The 27,936-nt window shown below is 43.7% G+C and overlaps 1 protein-coding gene across 5 annotated transcripts; it reads right to left on the minus strand.

The window, feature by feature from the left end:
• Positions 1-4,411: 4,411 nt before the first annotated feature.
• LOC109784689 (pre-mRNA-processing protein 40A) lies at positions 4,412-20,509 on the minus strand. Of its 5 annotated transcripts, none has more exons than XM_040391669.3 (30): positions 20,079-20,509; positions 18,885-18,960; positions 18,711-18,776; positions 18,305-18,610; positions 18,070-18,192; positions 17,867-17,928; positions 17,675-17,744; positions 16,935-16,987; positions 16,778-16,835; positions 16,372-16,694; positions 16,209-16,281; positions 15,246-15,344; positions 15,099-15,167; positions 14,950-15,027; positions 14,747-14,833; positions 14,639-14,673; positions 14,387-14,492; positions 13,305-13,385; positions 13,129-13,221; positions 13,003-13,056; positions 12,806-12,922; positions 11,813-11,911; positions 10,374-10,421; positions 10,171-10,263; positions 9,924-10,031; positions 8,790-8,854; positions 7,831-7,933; positions 6,777-7,097; positions 5,776-5,934; positions 4,412-4,799 (listed from the first exon to the last, which is right to left on the minus strand). In XM_040391669.3, the coding sequence occupies exons 2-29, from the start codon at positions 18,918-18,920 to the stop codon at positions 5,800-5,802; spliced, it is 2,961 nt and encodes a 986-aa protein (XP_040247603.1). In that variant the 5' UTR covers positions 18,921-18,960; positions 20,079-20,509; the 3' UTR covers positions 4,412-4,799; positions 5,776-5,799. The 5 variants fall into 5 exon arrangements, with proteins under 5 accessions (XP_040247603.1, XP_040247605.1, XP_040247604.1 ...); XM_040391671.3 differs by lacking the exon at positions 4,412-4,799 and adding an exon at positions 4,801-4,879; XM_040391670.3 differs by lacking the exon at positions 4,412-4,799 and adding an exon at positions 4,935-5,172.
• Between the last annotated feature and the right edge of the window lie 7,427 nt (positions 20,510-27,936).

The following is a 27,936-nucleotide window of genomic DNA, read 5'->3' on the forward strand; positions in this document are numbered from 1 at the left end:
CACTTACTCACCAGACATGCGGTACTACCGCGGGGCACTGCGGTACTACCGTATGCGCGGCAGAAGCTAGACCAGTCCTAATGCGATGAAGCAAAGAGAGGTAGAACCGCCGGAGCGGTACTACCGCTCCCCCTTGCAGTACTACCGCAAGGCAGGGTTAGTCTAGGCTGGGAAGGCACGGATGAATAAAAATACATCAGTGGCTACTTCCGCTGAGCCTCGATCTGTGCAAAAATCCGACGTGGTACTACCGCAAACCCGGAGCAGTACTACCGCGTAGGGCGCGGATGTAAAAAATTACATCCGCCCCTACTTCTGCTCGTGCTGCTGTGCCCGGCCTGAGGCCACGGTACTACCGCTCCCGTGAAGCGGTACTACCGCAAGGGTCTGCGGTACTACCGCGTCCCTGGCCGGTACTACCGTGGGCCTCTGCGGTACTACTGCTCCTATGAGCAGTACTACCGCATGCCACAGCACAAACAACACTAGGAGTCCTTCATTTTGTAGAGACACGGACAAACGGTGGTTGCTCCAAAGAGCCAAGGGAAAGGTGGTGCAAAAGGAACAGACGTGTATGTGATGATTCCACCCAAACCTTTACAAAGCGGACCCCCTCTTAATAGTACGGCTTCCCTACGACTCAAATCCACCGAAAAGAAACGTAGGGAAAATTCCGTCTTCACTAGACTCCTAGGGGCAACGAAACGTCTTGTGACTAAACATGAGATATCTGAAATGCTGAATGCACACGATTAGTCCGCAAATGCATTGTCATCAATCACCAAAAACACTTAGGGATAAATATGCCCTTACACTGGGCCTTTTGGTCTATTTCCTTTTTTTGGTAGGTATATTGGCTGGCACTAGATCTTAGGGTGGGGCATGTCCTACCCTACACCTTGTTTGATATACCCAGAAATGAGCGGTGAGATCATATTTTTGATGGTGCGGCGAGAAAAGGCTAATGCTCTCAGCAACAGGTGGGTGCTCGATGAGCTTATGCTGAAAGAGTCGACATAGAATCAGGTGGTTCCGACTATACTTCGGGAAGGTTTTCCGCTGACTCCCGCAACCACTATATAATAGAAACAACATATGATGCCGCATATGAAAGGAAATAAACGTCATAACAAACATGAAAAAAAACACTAGATCCAAATTAGAATGAAAAATCAGCAATTTTACCGTGCACTACAGCGGCGTCCCGATCCACTAGGAGCATGGACGACTTGACGCTTTCTCCTGCGCATCTTGCTCCAACTCAAGGGGGGCTATGGTGGCACTGGTGGAAAAAACTTTGAGGGTGGTGAGGACGGTAACCGAGGGTGAAGCTCCGGGCGATCAAGATCCTGTGGAGGCGAATCCCTACTGGAGGTGGAGGCGTCGGAGACTTCAAGTGCTTGTCTGGGATGAAGAAGAGGTCAGGGATCACGAGGATTGGGGTGGCGGCTAGGGTTTGGGGCTATGGAAAAGAGTTGGTATGAAAAGGATTTATAGCCGAGTCTTTATTTTATTTCCAAGGGAAATGGACTATTTATGGACGAAATCAAGCCAATACATGGAAAAGAGTAAAGTGGAGATAGAGGAGATCAAGTGGGAGGCGCACTCGAGGAAACTAAGTAAAAGACAGCATTCCATATGAGCAATCCCGCTCATACAGATAGTCGTATGGTGTGCCAACCGATGCGTCTAATCCACCTGAACAACCTTTATAAAAGGCCCGACGCCAAATGAGCAATAGAACAAGTCGCCACATCGTCATCTTCACAGCAGTCATCTCCATCAACCCTAGCCACCACCTTCATCACCATCATAGTTCTCAGTCATCTAGTCATACTTTGTAATCACGCATCACATCCAGCATCCATTGTAAGACATATTATCAATCAATCGGTCTTTCATGATGTGTTATTCAATGAGTTCTTCGTGTGATCCGATCTCCACGTGTGAGTAGTTTGGTAATATCATGGGTTGAGGCAAGGCCTTGCAACCCAATGTATTTGTTGAAGTGATCGATGGAAGTACTTTGAATTAACATCTCGTATGTGTAGCATAAAATTGCTTCGTGGGCTCTAAGGGGGGCGTCCTAGCCTTATTTTGGGCCATGCGCACCAACCCCCTAAGGTCCATCTGCCTAGAGGGAGGAAAACCCTATGGGGGAGGGCCCTCCACTTGGCTTGGAGGGCACTCCTCCCCCTTTGGCCGCCTCCCCTCCTTGGAGGAGGGGCAAGGGTTGCGCCCTCAGCCCTCCAACACCCCTATATATAGTGGGGAGGAGGGGCAAAGGCTGAACACAACATTTCCCACGCCATGCGGCCTCCTCTCTCTCCCGTTCTTCCTCGTTCGTAGTTCCGTAGGCGCTTGGCGAAGCCCTGCTGGGATTGCTCCACCACCATCTCCACCACGCCGTCGTGCTGGTTGAGATCCCATCTACTTCTCCTCCCTCGCTTCCTGGATCAAGAACGAGGAGGCGTCATCAAGCCGTACGTATGCTGAACGCGGAGGTGCCGTCCGTTCGGCCCTAGATCGGATTGGATTGGCCCGTGATCGAATTGCGAAGAGTACGACTACATCAAGCGCGTGTTATACGCTTCCGCTTAGCAATCTACAAGGGTATGTAGATCCAATCTCTCCTCTCGTAGATGTCCATCTCCTAGATTGATCTTGATGAGCGTAGGAAATTTTTTTGTTTCCCATGCAACGTTCCCCAACAGTGTGTTGGTCGGTCTGTCATGCAGTGCTTTGAGTATATAAAGGTTCGGTTGTGAGCTAGAATACAAGGATGGCTGGAACGATTCCTCTCCATGCAGGGGAAGGAGATCTTAGTGAAGTCCGTTGCCCAAGCAATCCCAGCATATGCTATTAGTTGTTTTGACCTTACCAAAGGCCTCTGTGATGAGCTCAACAACATGATATGAAAGTATTGGAGGTTGCAACAACAAGACGAGAAGAAATGCCTTGGGGGATTGGGAAAAGATGAAGCTACCCAAAGATTGTGGGGGGTCTCGGTTTCAGGGACTTGTATTCTTTCAACCTTGCGCTGCTTGCGAGGCAAGCGTGGTGGCTTCTCCAAGCTCCGGAGTCCCTTTGTGGAAGAGTGTTACAAGCTATACTTGGCGAAGTATTCTTCGAGGGCTTGAAATCATCAAGGAAGGATATATCTAGAGAGTGAGTTCTAGCAAGAATATAAGAATCTGGTCTGATCCTTTGTTGCCACGAAATCATTCGAGGAAACCGCTGACTGGACGAGGGCAGAATCTGGTCACTTTCGTCTCAGAGCTGATGAACCTTAATTTGAACTCCTAGGACAAGAATCTGGCCAGACAAACTTTTCTCCAAGAGGATGCTAATCTGATCCTGTCCATTCCTGTTTTTGAGCAGCACGATGACTTCGTAGATTGGCACTTTGATGCTAAAGGGCTCTTGTCAGTTAAATCAGCCTATAGGGTGCACACCGACTTGATTTGAAGGGAAAAACAGATGCAACAGGGAGATAGCTCGACTAATCCGGAGCGGCGCCGAAAGGTATGGTCTGCAATCTGGAAAGTTGGTTGTGGGCAAGGTTTACCACATCCTTTGGCGATTTGGGCATAACAACCACCCATTTCATATGAACATTGAATGATGAGGTGTTGAACTGGACACGTGAAGTGCAGCTTGCAAACGTCTGTTTGAGGACGGCGGCCATTTTTTTCTTGTGTGCAAATGTGTCAAAGCTATGTGGCGTGATGCGGGACTAGAAGAGGTTAGAGCAAGCCTGTTGGTGACCTCTTCGCCGTCGGAAGTCTTGAGAGGGTCCTATCCTTACTCAATTTGACGAAGCAGAGGGTAATATGCCTCTTCTTGAGTCGGATTAGACATGGCGAGAGGAGGGCGTCTGCATCAGAATTCGCGAGCCGGCTCTCTACATCCATGGCTAAGTGGCTGAAGTCTAAATTTTATGCCCTATTTGAAAAGACCTTTTTGCCCCCTCATGTGGCATGTGACCACAATTTAACAGATGCTACTATTAAAAAAAAAAAGACACCTCCAGCTCGCCCGACCATGCTCGACACGCCCTATACACTTACACGTATATTAAGAGAACAAATATTGTAGCCGTAGATGCACGAGCAACCATCAATCGATCAGGCTGGCTAGTGGAAAGCTAACTTCGCGTGCTAGCTAGTTCGGCTGGAATCGATCACGCTGCTTGGCAATAGGAATCCAGCTTCCTACGTGAGCATCATTTGTAACTCCAGCCTAATTGATAAGTTACCAAGCATGTTTCTGTCCATCTACGCGTGTTACTGTGCCCAATAGCACCGGCCAGGCACCTCGTCGAGAAAGTATCTTTTAACATGCAATTTAACAGAGTTAGATGGGGAAATAGTTTTCAGTGTTAAATAAGGAATTCTTTCCTCACATTCACTTTAGCTCACAGCATAATAACAACCATACCACCGACACAGATCAATTTTGATACAACTATTGCCTAACAAATTGTGGACACCTACAACAGCTATTACTCATGTTCGGCAGTGAATTTTACATAACCCCTTCTAAAGTATAAACATGTGACAACCAACCAAGTCCAAGTCTATGCTAGATGTAACCGCAAGGCAGCCACTAGGCTGTGTTCAGCAGTACAAACTGACAGAAAAATGTATAGCTCAAGCAGTATGCGATTTAAACAATAACACACAACTGAACTTACGCAAAGTTTCATAAACATATCATATAAACCTTACAGGCCGAAAATAGATATACTGCAGAACATGATTCACCAACAAATAACCGGAAACCAAACATCCGCTTCCCTGCATAAACAGAATGTATAAACCTTACCATTGAATAATATATAAGCTGCACACCATGGCTAACAGCTAACCCTCTTCAGCTGGGTTACAAGCATTAACACACAACATTCAGAACGGCTGGGTTACAAGGATAAATAACACACACACAAACATGTATATACTTCAGCGTAGAAATCAAGTTGATGATAGCTACACTCAAAACTAGGATGCAAGAGGTGCGCCAGCAACAGCCAGTTAAGCAGCTATCACAGTACAAATTATACTAATGACACGAAAAAAACTACTACAGCTGATTTGGCCAGCAGAACAGGGCAGTTGCAGCGGCGCCGCTTGCATCTCTACTCGGAACATCTTGCCAGTAAAACCAGGCATCCTGTGACAAGATCAGCTGACTATGAGTATGCATTCATGCATACGCATGTACACATCATTACAATCTCATCAAACTTAAATCCCCTCATGACAGAACTGTCAAATTACTCATTGCTGTGAAAGATGATGAACTGCTGCAGCGGCTGCCCCTCTTGCAAACAGGTGTTGTTAGTGCAGCTACAGGCATCCATGTCCATGCTGAATCAATGGCAACAGGCGCATGGAACTGTCCATCACTGGCTTGGTCAAAAACCATATTGCCTACAATCAGGACACCACTACCCAAACTCTGATGTCTCACCCAAAATTGTCAGTAAGAAACTTGTTTAGTGATATAAGCATAAAACTAGTAACTAAATCGTCCGAGCTAAATGCACCGCTACACCACAAAAGTTAGACGACAAAGCTCCCCTGAGCAAGGTCAAAAGTATAGGCCAACCAGTTTTATGCTACTGCAGAAAGGCAGGATAATGAGTAGATTCCAGAAAATGACAAAAATGTAGGCATTAATTTTCGGTAATTATAACACTAGTCAGTTATTAAGCAGAATAAGACAAAATAGCAGCAATTGAGAACATGACAAGGGACAGTTGTAAGTACTGACAAATCTTGGAGGTAAAAGCAAAGCCTAATGGATCTCCCCATCTTCTCCAAGTTCACCGTCTTCAAGCTCCTCGTGCCCACCATTTTTGCGGGAACTATCTCGATCCTTTTTGTGTCTTCTATGCCGGTTTTCACTATCTGAGTCTGAAGCATGGGTGTGCTGCATAAAATGATAAATAAATCTCAACATCAGCTAGACATTCACCCCTCTCAAGACACAGTGTACATGCAAATATTTGATAGATCAAAAAATCATCATAAGCATGGGTATGTGAATGACAAACATTCTCAACATCGGCTTTAGCCATCACCCCTTCTCAAGACACAAGTGATGCAAATAGTTGATACATCAAAAAATCATCTTGCAATCCTCCCCAGAACTGCCCCCTTATTAACCCCCCTTAGAAAGCAAACAAATTGCATTGGTGAGAATTGCCCCAAGTCCAAAGTTAGAGTTGATTTTAGATGACCCTTGGGCAGGAGGGATGCATGAAGGAGGCAAGTCCTACACTTGCTTGTCCCTGACCAAGAATTAGAATTTGGACCCTCCCCTTGGCCCTTGTGACAAATGTCAATTGTCATGTAAGATTACATGCCTTGGTTAAGTAGTTACCAGATAATTATCACCATCACCAATATTCATGTGGTATTGATGCCTGAAGCGCATGAATTACAACCAAGCTAATTCTCGATATGATTTATGCAATAGATATTTTAAATAAAAAAATATCATATACTGGCAATATCTCAAGTTCACCATTAATTTGAAACTAATGTATATCAATGTGCAACAATACATACGCACATGCCTCACCAAACTGTCCACATATTTAAACATCACGACACAAAGGCAACAACATTCTTAGTTCACTAACACATATTGCGAATTTGGGAGCACTAAATTTGGCGCGAAGAAGACTTGAATTGACTAGGTGTTGGAGGCAATCTGCCAACCATATTCTAAGTACCTTGATTTGGACAAAAGGATACCAAATGTTATACCTTCCTAGATTTCTTGCGATCACTGCTATGCCTTCGAGATTTCCTCGATTCATCCTTCTCATCCCTTTCAGAATCTGTGGTGTCATGGTGGCGCCTTTTATGCTTCTTTTCTTTATCCTTCTCTCGTTTCTTATCTTTCGAGGCATGAATTTCCACATCATCATCAATATCCATTTCATCTCTCCTTGACCGGTCTTTTCCTTTTTCCTTTTCTCTTTCCTTCTCTCGGTCTCTTTCTTTTTCTTTGCGATCTTTCTCCTTCTTTTCCTTCTCCTTCTCTTTCTTCTTTTCTCTCTCTTCACGGTCTTTCTCTTTCTTCGCCTGCATAGAAGAAAACATGCATAAAGCATATGTAGGTAAACAATACATGCAGTTAAGTTGCACTCATGTTTACATTTGGGCAGCTAATAAGTTCATATAGTGGCTATTTGGATGGTCACCGGGACTTGCCCTTCCAATATATTGGCATTGACAGGTAGCATAGGCCCGTGTTTGGATTGAGATTCAATTTGCAGAACCACACTAAAGTTTTTGGCTGGAAAAACGAGGGCAGCAGATTTGTTCGCCAAATTGTTGGCGCGCACGGAATTTGTAACGTAGCACAGGCATTGTCCAAATAGAGCCATACATTCAGGTGCCACTTCTACTCCCTCCGTTCCTAAATATTTGTCTTTTTAGAGATTTCAAATGGACTACCACATACGGATGTATATAGACATATTTTAGAGTGTAGATTCACTCATTTTGCTCCGTATTTGTCACTTGTTGAAATCTCTAGAAAGACAAATATTTAGGAACGGAGGGAGTAGTTGGTAGCAAGCATGGCTACGGTACATGTGCACTTCACGCACTTTTTCCACCACCCACAAAACAAGCGGTAGTGAGGAGAGTGCAGAAAAATACAAGAGGAAGTTCAGAAAACATGTAAGTAGTAGATAAATATCATTTCTAATAGATGCCCGCAAAACAAAACAAATAAGCATAATAACATGAACCAAACAGCAAATTATAATAGGACTAAATGGTAAATGATTCTACAAAACAGTAACATTACCTTCTCTTCTTCCCTCATGCGCTCTTTCTCTTTAAGCCTTTCTTTGAGGCGGGCAATATACTCTTCAAAAAGCTCTTTAGCATATGTCTCGCCACCCAGATCCCTATGCGACATATACAACAGACAAAATCAATCTATATCCCAAGGGACAAAAATAACAAATATAAATACATATTGCCCTCAATTGAATTTCAGAGAGGAGCATTTGTCAAGATCCAATGCCAAAACCACCATTTTGCTTATGTTCGTTAATTAGGTCCTGGTATATGATCCAATTTTGCGTAGGTAATCAGGGCCCAAACAATCCTAATGGATAGATCTCAAAGCTAATACTACCTCCGTCCGGATTTGAAATGCCCGTTGGCTAGAACCAAGGCAGGTTATTAATGCCAATTACGTGAGGCTTTTTAGGATGGCAACTACCAATCAGCTTGCCCTAATCAGCACCATCTTTCAAGTCTGTTTTGCATGCAGCCAATTGCTGCGCGGGTCAACCTCTGCATGCAGCCAATCAGGCTAACACTTGGTTTGGAAGGTGAACAAAGTGCTATGATTATCTCTCCATTTAATTCTAGCGTACATACCCAAGTGGCCAACGGGCCCTTTAAACCCGGACGGAGGTAGTATCAAATAAGCTGGCTTAAAAATCTTTAAAATTTATAAAGAAATTCTTTGGAATTGACTATCGTAACTTATAATTGTGCAGACTTATTACAAATCAAAATGTCAGTAGCTTCACAAACAATTATTTTCAGATCAACCAACTCAGCTTATTTTTTGCAAACCAAACTCTAAAATTTTATGTGCAACCAGAATTAGCCCAGTAACCACTTGCGACAACTGCAAAATTATATGTATTGCACCATGAAACAGGGAGGACTCATGACAGTGTTTCTGTAACAAGGTGGCATGGCTCAATGTTAGCTACTTCACATAATACTTAAGAGGATAGCCGGTACCTGTATTCCTGGGTATCATCAAATAGTGATTTAGAATCATCCCATGTTGAAGCAGCAGTAATTTCCTGCAATTTTTCACAGAAAAAGATAAATTAGACCAAAAGGACAACATTCCTCAACTTATCTCACTGAAAACATGATTTAACCAAGGATAAGGTTGCTCTCAGTGAAGCAAGAGCAAAACATAGATTGATGTATATGATCCCAAAAGGTTATGGTTACCTCAACAATTCTGGACAGTTTTCCCATATATGGCCTAAACAGATAAGGAACTACTATCGATAATGATTTGATATTTGCAGAGAAACTGAAGTGAGGGGAAATTATAATTATACTAAAAATTCCTCAGTTTCAAGCAAGTTTTTGGAACAACATGGTCTAGCACTAGGACTATAGTAGGATCCTGAGCCGTTATCTAACATTTACAAGTTAGAACCCAAATTCAAGTCCTGGATAACTAGAGTCCAGTCAATTATCAAAACAGCTTACTACAGCTGGTGACTAACTAGGGGGATATAAGCCCCCAAGAAAATGTGTACTGGAACTAGACACTTTGTTATATTTGCATTCTACAAATGTCAATACCAGCAGCATTTGTGGCCACAATTCATACACTATTTGTGCATCAAAGGAAGTTTATGTACGACCATATCATGCAATTCAGAAAGTAGATAACTAACCACAGACAGTTTTCTAACATAAATACCAATAACCAGTGTTAGTAAGTGTTTGCTTAGTTTTTTCCTTTACCTTACCGATAACTAGTGCTTCGCAGTACAAGAGCAAAGATGCACTAAAGGTTCTGCTGGCACTCATAGTGAACAAAAGCTTTATGTCAAACACTCCTATGTTACTCACTCCCTTCCGGGTCAAACTTTGACCATGAATTTGACTAGCAAAATATAAGTTATATGACACAGAAAGTATACTATTGGATTTGCATCGGAAAGAAGTTTCCTATTGTGTTTCTGGTACATATAACTCATTTTATTAGTTCAATTCATGCTCAAAGTCTGACCAAAGATACTAGGGAGTACAACCTTGATATGATAATCCTGTGCTTTTTGCTACATATAACCGGACTATTTTAATGTGGCCAAACAACTGTGTGGCAAATATTGATGCTATCAATACCTTGATTGAATACAGTAGATCCAGAAAATTATCACCCAGTCGCTGACGCTTCTTGGCCTCCTTTAGATCCTTTTCCTTGAGCCTTTCAATTTGGTCCTCATAAATAAGCTGGATCACATCCACAAAAAAGAAGCAACATTGTCAGTCATAGCTAAAAACTCATTGGTACAATCACTTGTATAGCAAAAATACCACTGGGAACATCTCAAGAATATCTTTGAACAATGATAAAAGCGTAAAACCGCACCTTGATATTTATGTTCGACACTCCTTTATATTTTTCGTCCTCAGTAACAGCAGCTTGGAAGTCCTCTAATGTCCATGAGGCCAACATAGGAATCTAGAAATAGAAGGTTGTCAACCACACATCTGATGCTACATACAAAACTGTACCATATAATGCACCACGCTTTTTCCTTGGAATGAAAATTATTTTAAATAAAAAGGTACCTTTCCAGATTTCACTTCATCTTTAATTAAAGCCCTGTCATCTTGATACTGAAAAGAAAATATTAGAAACCATCAGTTCGCACGGTCAAAAATGGAACACAGGTATATATGGGATTGTAACATGAATTAAATATAAACAAAACACACACCAGATTTATTCAAAACATGAACATCAAATAAGAAAACAAGTGAAATTTTACAGATTTTCAACCAAATTTGAATAATATGACCCAACCTAATTGGGCATATTAATGATATAAGCTTGCAGCTGCAGAGCGCAAACGATCATGAAAGAGCAGAATATACAAAAATCAATTATTATTATAATTCAACTGAGATTTAACTATTCAAATTTGAAAAACAAAAAGCGATTATCAGATGGAACAGCAAGCAAAGCTGTACCATTCCTGATTGAATCATCACCATCAGAAAACAAATAAGACACAATTGGCATGATCTGATAGATAATCTCCCACGTTGCCACCATAAAAGAGAAGACTCTGTCCTTTTCCTTTTGAAGAAAACTGACGCCATGAAAAATAAAAACACTGTTCCAAATTGTTCCAACTTATTTTAAGAGGTAAAAGAGCAAGTTCAATTATCGAAAAGAGGACCATCAATTTTACTCCCTCTGTCCCATAATGTAGGGCGTTTTTTTACAATAGTGTAGTGTCAAAAAACGTCTTACATTATGAGACGGAGGGAGTACCATTTTTATTGGTATAAGCGTTAGGGCATCCCCAAGATGATGGCAGCAGGGTTATCAAATTTTTTTCATCGGTGTATAGATGATGGCAGCAGGAATATCAGTTTCTTGTTCATCAGTGTATCAGTTCCCCCAACAATGATGCAAGCTCCAAGCTATTTTCCAATGATAGGAATCTTTACTAACATATAAAAGGGTTTCTCTATCCCAGCATGCTAAAAAAGACCTAAAAATAGCAATTTAACTAACAGAAAGACAATAAACTTCACCCAAAAGACCAACTTAACCACAGCCTAAAAAGTCTTTAATAAACATGGAGCATGAATGCAGAATTTTTTATCAGTAAGAAAAACTTGGATGAGCGTAGCAGCAAGCTAAAGAACAGAGCTGGCTGAGAGGTTGACAGTTGCTTAACGTGATTAGGTCTACATGTTTTTATCAGTGGCAAAGCAAGTGTAATTAGCTAGTTTACTAAGTGATTAACACCGTGCCTTTAAAATGATTGTTAACATTTCAGTGTTTCCTCAAAACAAAACATTTCAGTGCAGCATTTATCAAAGTTTGTCGATCTTCGATACAAAACAGGGATCAGTGCAGCATTTATCAAAGTTTGTCGATCTTTGATACAAAACAGGAACCACCGATCCAAGTACTAAAACAGATAAACTGTAGTAGGTCGTTCACAAATTGATAAATGATTACAATAATGTCATCAGAATTTTGAGAAATTAACCTGCTTATCAAGCTCCTCCATGACATCATCAAAGAGTTCTTTTGGCATCGAGCCAGACAAGTTTGAAGCAACTGCCAGGTAAGCACGTGAATCTTTTATCTGTAAAATGATAAATTTAAGGAATCAGGATAAACTCGTTTAACATTTGATTTAGGAAAAAGTGTACTCTTCATCCCTCGACTATTGGCAACATCCACTACCCTCAACTCTAAGACCAGACAATGTTTGTCTTTCAACTATTGTCAAAGTCTAAATTACGTACACTTTTCATCCCTGGGCCAATGTCACCCTTGTTTTGAACAACACAGCACCTACCTATACAAGGCTTTTCACACGCAAGAAGTGATTTAGCATCCGGTCAGCAAGTCATTAAAAAGCCAAAAGTCATCAACATAATCACTGTGTTTTACTTAAGATGCTGTGTCATATACATGGATGTCAGAGCTTCTGAATGGATGGCATAGCTGTGACCAGCAGGAGCATGAGGGCAGAAGAACACACACAGGTAGACACCATAGCCAGCAAGACAGGCAGCAGCTTCTGAAGGAGAAGAGAGTTCAGGGACGAGAGTAATCTAAATTGATAACTTAAGATTCACATACAGCCAATAGCTCCTTATATGTCAGATATTTCAACTCAACACAAAAGAAGGGAAATCCTAACATGACTCTAATCCTAAGCTGTTACGAACCTATCAACCTGAAGACTTGGTTGAACAGGGCCTCTTCTATTGCGATCCCAACTACTGCTACAGTTTAGTCTGTCCTACTGCTTAATGCACCCTACACCTGCTATAGGGTATTCCCCATATCACAGAGGCAGAGATGTGGGATGTAGATGGACCAAAGCAACTTTGAAATAGTCAGTGATGAACAGACAGTGTTATGGTATGACAGTTGAGCGACCATTCTATCCGGTTTTAGAGTTGAGAGGCGCCAGTGAAGGAAAAAATATTTCCTTTTAACCCATTACGGAAGTAAATATTTCAATAACCTGTGAACAGTAGTCACGCCAGTAAGTTTTTGCGTTAAGTGTGCCATCAGCAACATGTTCTTCCATCATCTTCCGAAACTCATCGCGGTTTTTCCGTTCTTGTCTCCTTAATTGCTCCTGTATTTGCAGAGTACCAACAATTACATCCATATCAGTAAAGCATTAGAAATATATTAGTGATGAAGATAACAACAAACCTTCCGAATTCTCTTCTGTTCTTCCTCTTCTTTTTCAAGATGCCTTATATAGTCCTGTAACAAACAGAGATGTTTTGTTAAGCCACAAAATGAGAAAAACTGATATAGAGTGCAGAAGATACAAACTTGAAAAACATCCAAGCGGTCAATCTTCTCAAGTCGGGCATAGCGTTCATCATCCTCTAGCCGATCTTGAACTTTTCGCCACTGGGTGTTTGCCTGAGCATACAATCTCACAATGATGACACTCTGAGCAAGTGAACATATACTAATTCACTAGATGATAAGGTCAAAGCAATAACCTTGATGAAATCACATGACTCAAGAAATTCTCTATATTCTGCTATGCGTCTTTTGTGCTCTTCAGCAGCCTTTGCTTTTTCCTACAATGCAACACAACACATATTAGATAAGGATCACCATGTGATATATTTTAGGCTACAACATATAAAAACCTCATAGAATAGTTTTCCATCAAAACAACTCACAACGTTGTACTTGTTGGAAATTAAGTCAGAAATCTGTCATTCCAATAAAGTGATTTATATTGTTTCGGTACTGATTCATCATAGGATCATTAATCCATTCCTTTGTTTGGTTCAAGGGAATCAGAAAGTCAATCACCAAGTGAATCACAATTAGTAGAACAACCCATGGAAAATTAAACTGAGAAAACAGCAGAAAACCTGCTCGCAAACAAAAAATGAACATCCCCCGCCCTCAAGCTATGTGTATTATTCACTGAAAAAAATAGTGCGCTATAGCGTCGCTAATAGCACGCTATAGCAAATTGAGAATTGCCTCGCTAAATATATCGGTGTACAACGTCTCGCTAATAGCACGCTAATAGCATGTTTTAATATCGCTGCTATTTTGCTGTAGCGCGCTATTTTTTCATTGGTATTATTACTGGGCCAAGATTCCAAATATCAATACTTAATTAACTCGTGTTGAAATTTAGAAACAAAAAATGAATATCCCCCACCCTTGAGCTGAAGCCTGGCACATGGGTATGTGAGGGGCAGATGTTTTTTGGCCAAAGGCGTCTAATTTCCAGGAAACAGGCCGAACTAACAATGTTTTGTTCTTATTAGGGCCACTTCCAGTTTCCTTGAACCTGGGACGAGGCCATTTCTTCATCATGTTCATATCAAGAATACAAAGCAAATTACCAAAACCACAAACCAATACTCCAGGTTACTTATTTGAAACAAACAAAACATCAAGCTGGTTAAAGATGATAAGTTAAAAACATTGATAGCCTAACTAGATTATCTATGAGATAAAGCAATTAAAGAAGAATTGAACTACAAAAGCAATCAGTTCTCCAAGTTATATAGTATAACAACCACAACTATAAGTTAGTGTTTTCATATCATATAACCTTCTTCTGCAGCTCCACGAGATAGTTCTCAAATAAATCTTCACGCTCCTTGGGGCGTTCAACAGCATTGAACCTTTCATCATGCCCAAACATAGTAATTGCTTTGCTGCAGTGAAAAACAGCATGCTAAGTGTATGCAACAATAACAGAAAGAACCATATTAACAAACAGAAACTTTAATTATTAGAATTAATGAAAAGCATGAAACTTTCCGTTTGGTTGTCATATACAAAAAAGAGCTTGAGAATATACCTCCATCTCAGTGATGATGTAAGGTCCTTACATTCCTGAAATACGCAACAAAGTGTTTAATATGGTAAGAATAATAAGGAAAGGGAAAGCTTACTAGAGCAATCTTACTTCCAGCATTGTGAAAAAATCATCACGTGCTTTCCTTTGCTTGACACGCCTCTCCTCAACTTCAATCTTTTTCCGCTGGTTTAAGTACTGCAAAAACAGCAGATATAACCATAAGCGGACGGTTTACCACAAATCAGGAACACAATGTTAAGAGTCAAATGATTCCGTAAAAATGTTATCCCTTGTAAGAAAGAAATGATAACCTCATTGAAAGCTTGCTTTCTCTCTCCAAGAGTTTTCAGAGCACCATATCTTTTGTCACTTATAATAACTCTCATGGCCTGGGGCAAATTATATCACTGTCAGGCATTTGATTTATTTAATTAATCATAGTTCAATTCAATTTCTGTACCTGATCCCATGACCAATCTGACTGAACATTTGCCGATTCAAGCAGGGACTTGAATGCATTCTTTGCTTCCTGTGGTTTGAAAAAAAATTAGGGTCACAAAAGTAAATCAATTGCTGATTTTCAATTTACTTCTGTAGTCTTCCTCACCAACTTAGTAGCATAAACAACAGGTTCTTCTTCACTTGTTTTATCCTCCAGCGGAGTAACATTGATCTTCCCTGCAGTTGGCATTGTCTTTTTGGCCTCCTGGTGGCAGTAAGAAAGTGTAGCACTAGCATCAATGGACTGAGACAGACAGACGCATTCACAGTTACTCCCTCCGTCCAATAATATAAGAGCGTTTTTGACATTATTGTAGTACGAAACACGCTCTTATATTATGGGACGGAGGGAGTACATGGCAGTACAAATGTAAAAAGAAAAAAAATGCAGTTAGACTCACTACGAAAGTACAGTCCAATTTAAAATATTCAAATTTATTTAAAAAACAGAACATGCAAATATGTCTGAGATGTGTGAAAATAGCAGTAAGGTGACTACTCATGATGTTGCCATACTAATCCTAATTGTAATAGGAACCTCAGATTATTCAAAGAACCTTTTATAAGGTAAAGTTGAGACTACTAAATGTTGCATTGAGCCCATGGTTTCAACAGACCTAAATAAAAACAAGGAATAAAATAGAACTTCTCAGTCCTATGAACTGAATCACAAAATGGGACTTGGTACCATGGCAGTCCATGTACTATTAGAATGTTCTAAACTAATAAGCATACAAAGCAATACCAGTAACACGAAATATTATTCATGTGTCGCATGTAAACCATCTCTTTGCTATTACAGTAACTTTGCTTTCTCAAACTCTCCAAATCAACTGATCAATAAGGTAAGTACTTTGCAGTAATTATAAAGGATCGTGGTACTCGGCAACTCAATAAATTAAGAAACCACTGGTCAGCTTGCATGGGGGGGGGGGATCTAATAATGCAGGCCTTGCATAAAACAGAGGAAAGAAACTATTCTAAGATAATGACGAGTAGCTGAACTCTTGCTAACAACCAATGTTATGTTTGATATAAATTATAAATACAAAAAGGTGCCATAATATACCTCCAAATCTTCAGCAGATGCTCCAACTTTTGTGTCAGTAGTACTAGGTACAGATGAACTTCCATAAGTGCTTCTGCAAAGTTCGACACATTAACAAAACCTAAGCTGCACTCAAAGGATGTGAGGAAGAATAGAGGGAAATTGAGAAAACATCCACAAATACCTGTTTGTCCCTGCATCACTTGCAACTGATGGATCTCCAGTGCTCGTTGTAACAGGGGCAACCACAGCACTTGTTCCACCGTTTTGCATGGAACTAGAAGAAGATATATCCCCATTGTACGACGGGCCAGCACCAGGAGGAGGCAAGTTTGCTATCGCATCATGGGAGCTTGGAGCAATTGTTCCTACTAAAGATGAAGACTGTGTGGCAGGTAAGGAAGTCTCCACAGAAACAGAAGTGGATCCAACAGGGGCAACAGTAGTGGATTCAATCTCCCGGGCAGGCTGCTGATTTGATGTCTTTTCTGCTAATTCACGTGCAATCTGAACAGAAAGCCAAAAGTAATTGTAAAAATATTCTATGTCTTATTACACAATAATTACAGATGTCACGTCAAAAGAAATACCCTTAGCTCGTCAGGAATAGACCATTTGGATTGCTTTGTCACTTTGTTGTAATAGTACCTGGAACAGCAGAATAGTGAGACTACAGAATAAAGAAAATCCATTGAGGCTGACTAAATAACAGAACATCTGTGGCAATTAATTTCAATATGAACTTACTTCCGCCCTTCTGCTGTAGTAAACTCTTTCCATTCAGTTGAAGCGTCAGCCCGCTGTAACATTACAAAAAGTATGTAACAGAAACCGTAAATGGCCATTTAATATTAGTGCAAAGAAGTAGAGGACACCAAAATGTAGTCGTCCTACCAGACACTACCATGTTTCTTTAGTTACTATATATGCACCTGCCCTTTGCAGGAGTAAAATGAAGAATGCATTTTGGGCTAATTGTAAATGCTACTCGGCAATAATCGCAAGATATATGTGATAAGGCAAAAATGGAAGAGAACATGTTGCACTTATCGTACAAAAAAAGTTAGGGTGTACTACTGCCGATGAAAGAAAGGAGGATCATGCAAGTATTGTTCCATTGTATTCATCAATTTTGTAAATTTAGATATCAGTCATGTGAAAACAAAATAATACATAAAATGCAGGCATGCAACACAGAAGTTGTGCATGTTACAGAAGCAGATAGATTATCAATTTATACAAGCAAAGCACAAAACTCAACTGTTTAAGCCTAGCATCATTGGAACTGCGATATCAACAAATGAGTTATACCAGCTAAATACCAAATGATGATCATGACAATCAATATGTTGATAAAATGAACAACAATATGTTGAAATAGCACACTGAAATTAAAGTCAAGACTTCATGAGAACAAAGACTATATTAGGAAGCAAGGGAAATATATAAAACGTACATGACGTATAAAACATATAAGCACAACTAACCTCCAAAGGGGTCATCAACTCAGCAGGTTTCTCCCAACTTGATTGCTTTGTCCTCTTATTGTAATAGTACCTAGGTAAAGAACGATACCAAGCAAAGCAAATAAGCAGACAGACCAAAAGGTGCAACAGAATCTAGAGGAGTACATCACGAAGTTACTATTTAAAACAGAAAGTAATAGAAAGATGACTTACTTCTTTCCATCCCCTGAACTGTGCTCTTGCCAATCCGCAGAGCTAGGTTCAGTTGAGCTCACCTGCACATTTGCTAGCTGAGTAGTTGCACAGGCAAGGATATCCAACTTTAAATAGCATACAAAATGAATGATGCTAGAGTGGTCTTTTTGTAGACAAAAATCAAGTGATGGAAATGTAGCAGAGGCCCTGCAGCAACTTACTGGGGGCACTGAAGCTGAGAGAGACTGATGCCCAGGCTGCACCATCGGCGACACAAGAGGTGCGCCCTGACCCGGGGCTGTGCCCCAGGGTTGAGATCCAGGAGGAACCGATGTTGGTTGATACTGAAATGTAGCATTAATTAACTTGTAAGCAAGGAAAATATTCTAATTATTGACATGGAGAAGCATTCCATGTATATTCGTCAATGGGGAATGGTGAGAAACAAAGGCATACGGTATAAGAAGGAGGCGGCATAGGGGCGCCCATGGTGGGCATAAGTCCACCAGGGAATACAGCTTGCTGCTGTGGCTGCATAGGAGCTGATGACATAGGTCTAGCTGCCTGGTACGGCATAGGAACAGCTTGCGATGCAGGCGGAACATGACCAGAGTGAGGCATATGTGGCCCAGGTTGCTGAAAATGTTGCATCTGCCCTGGCATGCCCATGTTAACTCCTGGCATGGCCTGACCAATAGGCCGATACTGTTGTGGCGCTGGTTGCATGAACTGAGGAGGCTGTTGTGGCGGACCTGGTGGCCACTGAAAATGGAGCACATAGTAGCTATTAATAACCTAACATATGATTATTAAGGTGCAGACTGCAGAAGGAAGCAAAACAAAATAAGATGTGCTTATTTACCTGCATGGGCATTGGTTGTCCCATATTTTGTGGTGCGGTAGAACCCATCATAGGAGGCCGGGGGGGCTGCTTGGAAGACAATTAATGGGGTTACCAAACTTGGAGACCACGCAACAAAGAGAAACATTCATGTGGTGAATAACCACTTTACGATCGAGGGGGGTGATAACTTACCTGAGGCGGACCAGGTGTCTGCATATTACTCGCCATTAAACTGCATCAAACGACACGGATAACAGGAGGAATGTACCTACCAAGTGACAAATTGAGATGTTAGAATATAACCTGCAGATGACACGATTGACTGTCTGTCAATCTACGTGTATCGTGGTTGCATAGAGGACAGAAGACAACTCGGGACTTTGGCACCCCTTCCATCTCAGATCTACGGCAGAAATAAAACAGGGCATGCCTTCTTTTCTGGTTAGACAGGCATGTTACTGGTGAGCAAAACCTGACCGTTGGATCAGGCTCGACTCACCCAAACCAGTGATACTAACCGACATAGCTCACGCGCCTCCTCACCACACCACCCTAGCTCATAAATGCCTGCCTGCCTGCCTACGTCCCGAAGAAAGCATACGGTATTTTAACCATCAAGCTCCTCTCCTGCATCTACTGGAATCAAAATATGGCGCGCACAGGACTAGGAGTCGAAATGCACTTGAATCGACACTAGAAGCCTTACCAGCTACCACTACAGATAAGCCATCTAACCTAAAAAGGACTGCTAGGCTAGCACACGAGGCGGAAAAAAAATCTAGGGCACATAACCTCTGACTATCAAATCTAGGGCAAATCAGGATTTCCGCAGCCCTCCCATCTCAAATCTCCCGCAGAAAAAAAGAAATACTGGGCATGCCTTCCTTTCTGGTTATAAACAGATGTGAGTTTGGTGCGCAAAACCTGACCGGATCTGGCTCGATTCACCAAAACCAGTGATACCGCTAGCCGACACACCCACGTACCTCCTCTCCACACCGCCTTGCTCATAAACACTACCTGCCAATCTACTGCCCGAACAAACTACACTGTTGATTAAAGACCCCTCCCCTGCGTCTACTGGAATCAACATATGCCGCGCACAGGACCAGAGGAGTCGAAATGCACTTGAATCGACACTGGAAGCCTTACCAGCCACCGCTACACATGAGGCATCTACCCTAGAAAGTACTGCCGCGCTAACACACAGAAAAATCTAGGGTTTACATAAACCTCCGGCTACCATGGAAAACAGGCTGTCAGCATACAGTGGCGGCCCGGATCTAGACCGTCCGCCGGCGCTCACCGGCGCCCGACCAAAATTCACGAAGGCTACCAATCAGTACGGCCATAGATAACCAGCGGAGGACCGGAAAAAGGTCATACCTCGGGGAAACAGCGCCCAGGGTCCGCGGGCGGGGTCGAGGCGGGAGGGGCGCGACGCCGGAGCGGGGCGGGACGGGAGCGGGCGACGTGAGGCGGCGGTCGGCGGCGAACCACCGGCCGCGACCGAAGGTCGTGCGTCGGCTCGGATGTATGTGTGTATGTGTGTAATTCTGGGTGGCGTCGGGGTGGGCGGGAAGGGGCGACGGGGCTGGGCGGTGGGCGGGGTCGGCGGCGGCGTGAGGAACCCTAGCGGAGCGGCGCGGGCGGGGCGGGGCGGCGGAGCGGGGAACCCTAGCGGAGGGGAGGGGAGCGGGGCGGCGAGAGGAGAGGGACGACTCGCTGGCCGCGGTTGGGAGCCGCGAGTCAGGCGTGAGGGCGTCGGGTCTCGGTCGGTCGGGACTCGGGGCTCTGATGGAACTGGGACTGGCCCCGGCCCGGGCCACCTTCCAGCGATTTATAAATACGAAAAAAAATACGGCATTTAAAGCGTATACCCCCAGTATTAATGTGCTTCCCTGAATACGCGATCTTTTCCTACCTCATCGATAAATATCGCCTTACACGATAAGTCCTCGAGTCCACATTGCCCTCGGTCGGATTAAAGTTGGGTGTCAGACCCTTGCTTACTGTTGCCAACCAACCTGTGGATGGTTAGCTGGACAGTGGTATCTCCAGACCATCAGGGTTCAAGTTTTGTGCCCGCATTTATCCTGAATTTATTTCAGGATTTTCGGCGATGTACGTTCAATGGGAGGAGACGCTTCCGTCGAGTACGAGGCGCCTACGGTGACTTTGTAAAATCTCAACATGATATGTTGGCTCAGTCTATCGAAAGTGCTCAGGGATGAGTGTATGCGCGTATATATGAGCGCTTGCGTTTATACTGTGCTAAAAAAAAACCTTGCTTACTGTTGATATTTTCAATTTATATATATAGCCAAAAAATAACAACTCTAGCGAGGGAACAGCGTTCGTTTCATGTGTATGGTTTTGCACCATTGGTATTTCAGATGTGTTGGCTTGTATTTGCGGGCTAAGGTGGGCTTCAGTCATTTGTAATGAGACACAAAACAAGCCTCTTTCATAGCGTTGTGTTTCATCGAGTTCTCCTTTTTTTCATGTCAACCTTGCATCCAACTAACTCTTGGTTGAAGCAGCGTCGCGGTCCTCTTTTTTGAGCCTCCGACTGATCCTCTCGTAAGAGGACAATGCTGCCCCAAGTACAATCATGGTTTGACGGGGTGGATCGTATCCAACAACATAAATAATCCTCTAGAAACACTTTTTCGATGTTTTTGAAGTTGTTAGTTTTAGTTTATTTCCCCCTTGCACTCACATCATTGCATATTTGTCCTTTTTGCAAGTGTGCGGAGTGAAAAATATGTTTTTTAATGGGAGGGTGTGTATCTTAACTTTCTTCATCATCAATTGATCGCTTCTTCATCATCTCCATTCATGTGCAGGTATATAGTTCCAATGAATATCTTTGTCATCCGTAACTACCAAAAAAGAGAGCGCACCATCTCGACTATCTGCATCACCATCCTTGCAGGATGTTTATGAGTTATGACCCTCCTAATGGTTAATACCTGAGTAAACAAGGAGATGAATCAAACGCTACGACCATGTGCATGTCATGTTTTACCCCATGTTGCCCTAGTATTAGCATGTATATCATTAGTCTTTGTAATTTGTTGGCGTACTCATTACGTGGGCTGATAATATGTGTTGCATGCACTCGAGTCAGTGGCTAAACCAGTGAGCAATGCTAGGTTTGCTCAAATAGTCCATTTGGTTAACTGGAACGTTTTCATGACTTGGCACGTGTGGGTAGCCATTATTTGTTGTTCTTAAGTGCAGGTGGTCGTCGATTCATTGATGTGTTTATAATCAAGACAATGATACTTTCATTAACCAATAACAAACCTACTTATGATACTTTCATTAACCGATAACAAACCTACTTATGATACTTTCATTAACCGATAACAAACCTACTTTGATTATGCTAACGAAACTGAGCTTTAGCACCATTAATGTTGGGCACCCATCGATTTTTTCCCTTGTTAGTAACGGCAAATGACGTTTGGCGAACCAAAGATGAATTAATACATACCAGACATGGTTGCTCAGAAAGGCGACAAAACAATTGAGCTCAGTTACTACACCACGTCAATGCTCGTACCTAACGCGTCTTTTATCATATCCTACGGTTGCCCGAGATCGTTCATTATTACCCTCATAATTCATGTCGTACACTTAAGATATATCTGTTGGAAATATGCCCTAGAGGCAATAATAAATGGTTATTATTATATTTCTTTGTTCATGGTAATTGTCTATTATTCATGCTATAATTGTATTGTCCGGAAATCGTAATACATGTGTGAATACATAGACCACAACGTGTCCCTAGTAAGCCTCTAGTTGACTAGCTCGTTGATCAACAGATAGTCATGGTTTCCTGACTATGGACATTGGATGTCATTGATAACGGGATCACATCATTAGGAGAATGATGTGATGGACAAAGACCCAATCCTAAGCATAGCATAAAAGATCGTGTAGTTTCGTTTGCTAGAGCTTTTCCAATGTCAAGTATCTTTTCCTTAGACCATGAGATCGTGCAACTCCCGGATACCGTAGGAGTGCTTTGGGTGTGCCAAACGTCACAACGTAACTGGGTGACTATAAAGGTGCACTACGGGTATCTCCGAAAGTGTCTGTTGGGTTGGCACGGATCGAGACTGGGATTTGTCACTCCGTGTGACGGAGAGGTATCTCTGGGCCCACTCGGTAATGCATCATCATAATGAGCTCAATGTGACTAAGGCGTTAGTCACGGGATCATGCATTGCGGTACGAGTAAAGAGACTTGCCGGTAACGAGATTGAACAAGGTATTGGGATACCGGCGATCGAATCTCGGGCAAGTAACATACCGATTGACAAAGGGAATTGCATACGGATTGATTGAATCCTCGACACCGTGGTTCATCCGATGAGATCATCGTGGAACATGTGGGAGCCAACATGGGTATCCAGATCCCACTGTTGGTTATTGACCGGAGAGGCGTCTCGGTCATGTCTGCATGTCTCCCGAACCCGTAGGGTCTACACACTTAAGGTCCGGTGACGCTAGGGTTGTAGAGATATATGTATGCGGAAACCCGAAAGTTGTTCGGAGTCCCGGATGAGATCCCGGACGTCGCGAGAGGTTCCGGAATGGTCCGGAGGTGAAGAATTATATATAGGAAGTCCAGTTTCGGCCACCGGGAAAGTTTCGGGGGTTATCGGTATTGTACCGGGACCACCGGAAGGGTCCCGGGGGTCCACCGGGTGGGGCCACCTGTCCCGGAGGGCCCCGTGGGCTGAAAGTGGAAGGGAACCAGCCCCTAGTGGGCTGGGACGCCCCCCTTGGGCCTCCCCCCCATGCGCCTAGGGTTGGGAACCCTAGGGGGGGAGTTCCCCCTTGCCTTGGGGGGCAAGGCAACCCCTTCCCCCCTTGTGGCCGCCGCCCCCCTTGAGATCCCATCTCTTGGGGCTGGCGCACCCCCCCAGGGGCCTATATAAAGGGGGGGAGGGAGGGCAGCATACAACAGCCTTGGGCGCCTCCCTCCTCCCCTGCAACACCTCTCTCTCTCTCGTAGAAGCTCGGCGAAGCCCTGCACGAGACCCGCTACATCCACCACCACGCCGTCGTGCTGCTGGATCTCCATCAACCTCTCCTTCCCCCTTGCTGGATCAAGAAGGAGGAGACGTCACTGCACCGTACGTGTGTTGAACGCGGAGGTGCCGTCCGTTCGGCACTCGGCATCGGTGATTTGGATCACGGCGAGTACGACTCCGTCATCCACGTTCATTGGAACGCTTCCGCTCGCGATCTACAAGGGTATGTAGATGCACTCCCTTCCCCTCGTTGCTAGTATACTCCATAGATGCATCTTGGTGAACGTAGGAAAATTTTAAAATTATGCTACGATTCCCAACAATATCCGCCAAAATCACTTCCCGTGCATCACAAACTTGTCCACAAGTGCATAGATGATCAGAGCACTTATAGCCTAAAGCCAAACTTTGCGTCTTCTCATCTTCTCTAAAATTTTCTATGTTTGGTTTGAGCTAACCTTACAAAGAGTTTGGCTAGCCAATATTTTGTCCCGATTTTTGGTTGTGCATTTTTGGTCGATGTTTGCAGGAAAGAAAACAAGGTTGCTATTGAACATGGGTAGCCATCCAAGGAGGAGCAATTTATTAATCTTTTATTCTAGTGGACATGAGTATCAGGTTGCAAGATAATGTTGACATGGTACACAAAATTAAAATCTATGTCTAGACTGTACATAAACCAAACATGCATGCATCCTTCGCATAGAGTCATAGGCCCAGTTCTTTTGCCAGAATCTGGGGATTCTCCCAGAATCCGACCCCTACCCAGCTTCTCCCAGAATCTTTGAGCCCCATTTGTTTTACAATCCTATCTAGTCAGGGTCTAATTAGATAGGATTGTAAAATAAATGGGGCTCAAAGATTCCGGGAGAAGCTGGGTAGGAGTCGGATTCTGGGAGAATCCTCAGATTCTGGCAAAAGAACTGGCCCATAGTTGCTTTTGGTGTGGTCTTGAGCCTCACGAATCATCTCCTCCCTTCATGGATGATGCAAACAATGTGTTTTGGTTTATGATAAGGTTGTCCTACCAAAACATTGGCTAGCTAGAATTTCGATCAGGCTTTTGTTAACCCTAAGTTGACCAACATTGGCATGAAAAGTTAGAAAGGGGGCATTACCACGCCAAAAGGTAGGCAACCATCATCCAACACATGTAAGTCTTTCGGCCATGAATAACAACTTGTTAAGGTACACTTTAAACACAATCCAAATACACCTTAAATTGCGCAGCTACTTCTTCATGTACTAGATGGTCATTGACGGTGTAACACACCGAGGGTGGCTCATCTCCGGGGAGCCCAACAGTAGGCCTGCCCAAGGGCTCATAAGGCCCACCACGTGACTGGCGACATGAAGGAGCTCGGAGGGGAGGAAAGGCGCATAAGTCAGTGGCGGCCTAGATCACATCTCTTTGTAAAACCCTAGGCTCCCATTGTGCATGTAAGGTGGAGGCTACGCGGCTCTCATGCCCACCTACTCTCGTGGATTAGACTCTTGGTAGCACTTCATACACTCCCTTGTAGTCCCTCCCACAAGGTATACCCACCATGTAACAATAGAAAGCAGTGGAAGGATCGATATAGTCGACTAGGGGGGGGGGGTGAATAGGCGACTAACAATTTTTAGCTTCTCTTAACAAATTAGGCTTAACAACAAAATAGGTTGTCTAAATACAACTAGGTGGATAACCTATATGACAAGCACAACAAAAACAACAAGACAACCAAGCACAAGATTGAACATGATATAAGCTTGCACAAAGTAAAGGTTAGACGTAACCACAAGTGGGACCGGTGGAGATAACGGTGTGTTCCCGAAGTTCCCTCCCTTTAAGGCGAGGTATGTATCCATTAGAGTGGTGTCGAGGCACAATGCTCTTCAAGAAGCCACTGGGTCACCGTATTCTCCTCACGCCATCGCACAGTGCAAGATGTCGTGATTTCACAAGTGGTGCACTTGAAGGAGGCAACAGAACCTTTACAAACAAGTTTGGGACTCTCTTCACAACTTAATTGGGGGCTCACAACACCACCATAAAGCTTAATCGCAACGGAACATGGTTCCGAGGTGACCTCTTCCGTCTAGGGTGCCCAAACACCCAAGAGTAACAAGATCCGCAATAGATTAGCGGGGGAATCGAATTTCTCTTGATGGAAGTGTAGATCGAGACCTTCTCGTCCAAACCCTAGAGTATGAACAAGTTTTGATGGCTAGGGAAAGGGACATCAGGCGACTTCGAACTTTAGGGCAACAATGGACCAATGGAGAAGAGGTAGGTCTTCCTGGGAAGAGGACCCCCTTTATATAGTATGGATCCCAATCAGCCCCTTACGGAATAGCGCATAAACTAAATTTTAAGCTTCTATCACTCTCGCAAATCATCATCTACTTATGAAATCCCACAATGCCTTCCTTGTTGGAAATATGCCCTAGAGGCAATAATAAATGGTTATTATTATATTTCTTTGTTCATGATAATTGTCTATTGTTCATGCTATAATTGTATTGTCCAGAAATCGTAATACATGTGTGAATACATAGACCACAACGTGTCCCTAGCAAGCCTCTAGTTGACTAGCTCGTTGATCAACCGATAGTCATGGTTTCCTGACTATGGACACTGGATGTCGTTGATAACGGGATCACATCATTAGGAGAATGATGTGATGGACAAAGACCCAATCCTAAGCATAGCATAAAAGATCGTGTAGTTTCGTTTGCTAGAGCTTTTCCAATGTCAAGTATCTTTTCCTTAGACCATGAGATCGTTCAACTCCCGGATACCGTAGGAGTGCTTTGGGTGTGCCAAACGTCACAACGTAACTGGGTGACTATAAAGGTGCACTACGGGTATCTCCGAAAGTGTCTGTTGGGTTGGCACGGATCGAGACTGGGATTTGTCACTCCGTATGACGGAGAGGTATCTCTGGGCCCACTCGGTAATGCATCATCATAATGAGCTCAATGTGACTAAGGCGTTAGTCACGGGATCATGCATTACGGTACGAGTAAAGAGACTTGCCGGTAACGAGATTGAACAAGGTATTGGGATACCGACGATCGAATCTCGGGCAAGTAACATACCGATTGACAAAGGGAATTGTATACGGGATTGATTGAATCCTCGACATCGTGGTTCATCCGATGAGATCATCGTGGAACATGTGGGAACCAACATGGGTATCCAGATCCCGCTGTTGGTTATTGACCGGAGAGGCGTCTCGGTCATGTCTGCATGTCTCCCGAACCCGTAGGGTCTACACACTTAAGGTTCGGTGACGCTAGGGTTGTAGAGACATGTGTATGCGGAAACCCGAAAGTTGTTCGGAGTCCCGGATGAGATCCCGGACGTCACGAGGAGTTCCGGAATGGTCCGGAGGTGAAGAATTATATATGGGAAGTCCAGTTTCGGCCACCGGGAAAGTTTCGGGGGTTACCGGTATTGTACCGGGACCACCGGAAGGGTCCCAGGGGTCCACCGGGTGGGGCCACCTATCCCGGAGGGCCCCATGGGCTGAAAGTGGAAGGGAACCAGCCCTTAGTGGGCTGGGGCGCCCCCCTTGGGCCTCCCCCTGCGCCTAGGGTTGGAAATCCTAGGGGTGGGGGGCGCCCCCCTTTGGCTTGTGGGGGAAGCCACCCCCTTCCCTGTTGGGGAACGTAGCAGAAATTCAAAATTTTCTACGCAACACCAAGATCAATCTATGGAGTACTCTAGCAACGAGGGGAAGGGGAGTGCATCTACATACCCTTGTAGATCGCGATGCGGAAGCGTTGCAAGAACGCGGATGAGGGAGTCGTACTCGTAGCGATTCAGATCGCGGTTGATTCCGATCTGAGCACCGAAAGAACGGTGCCTCCGCGTTCAACACACGTGCAGCCCGGTGACGTCTCCCACGCCTTGATCCAGCAAGGAGAGAGGGAGAGGTTGGGGAAGACTCCATCCAGCAGCAACACGACGGCGTGGTGGTGGTGGAGGAGCGTGGCAATCCCGCAGGGCTTCGCCAAGCACCGCGGGAGAGGAGGAGGAGGGAGAGGGGTAGGGCAGCACCAAAAGGAGACTTTCTCGTGTGTGTATGGCAGCCCAAACCTCAACTATATATAGGGGGGAGGGGGCTGCGCCCCCTTTAGGGTTTCCACCCCCAAGAGGAGGCGGCCAGCCCTAGATCCCATCAAAGGGGGGCGGCCAAGGG

This window comes from Aegilops tauschii, chromosome 6 (assembly GCF_002575655.3).
Source record: "Aegilops tauschii subsp. strangulata cultivar AL8/78 chromosome 6, Aet v6.0, whole genome shotgun sequence".
NCBI lineage: Eukaryota > Viridiplantae > Streptophyta > Magnoliopsida > Poales > Poaceae > Aegilops > Aegilops tauschii.

Coding starts and splice junctions, on each gene's coding strand:
- LOC109784689 (XM_040391669.3), bottom strand. CDS start 18,920: ATGGCGAGTAATATGCAGACACCTGGTCCGCCTCAG. Junction 16,836..16,934: donor ACTACAGCAGAAGGGCGGAA/GTAAGTTCATAT, acceptor CTGCTGTTCCAG/GTACTATTACAACAAAGTGA. Junction 5,935..6,776: donor ATCGCAAGAAATCTAGGAAG/GTATAACATTTG, acceptor CATTTTATGCAG/CACACCCATGCTTCAGACTC.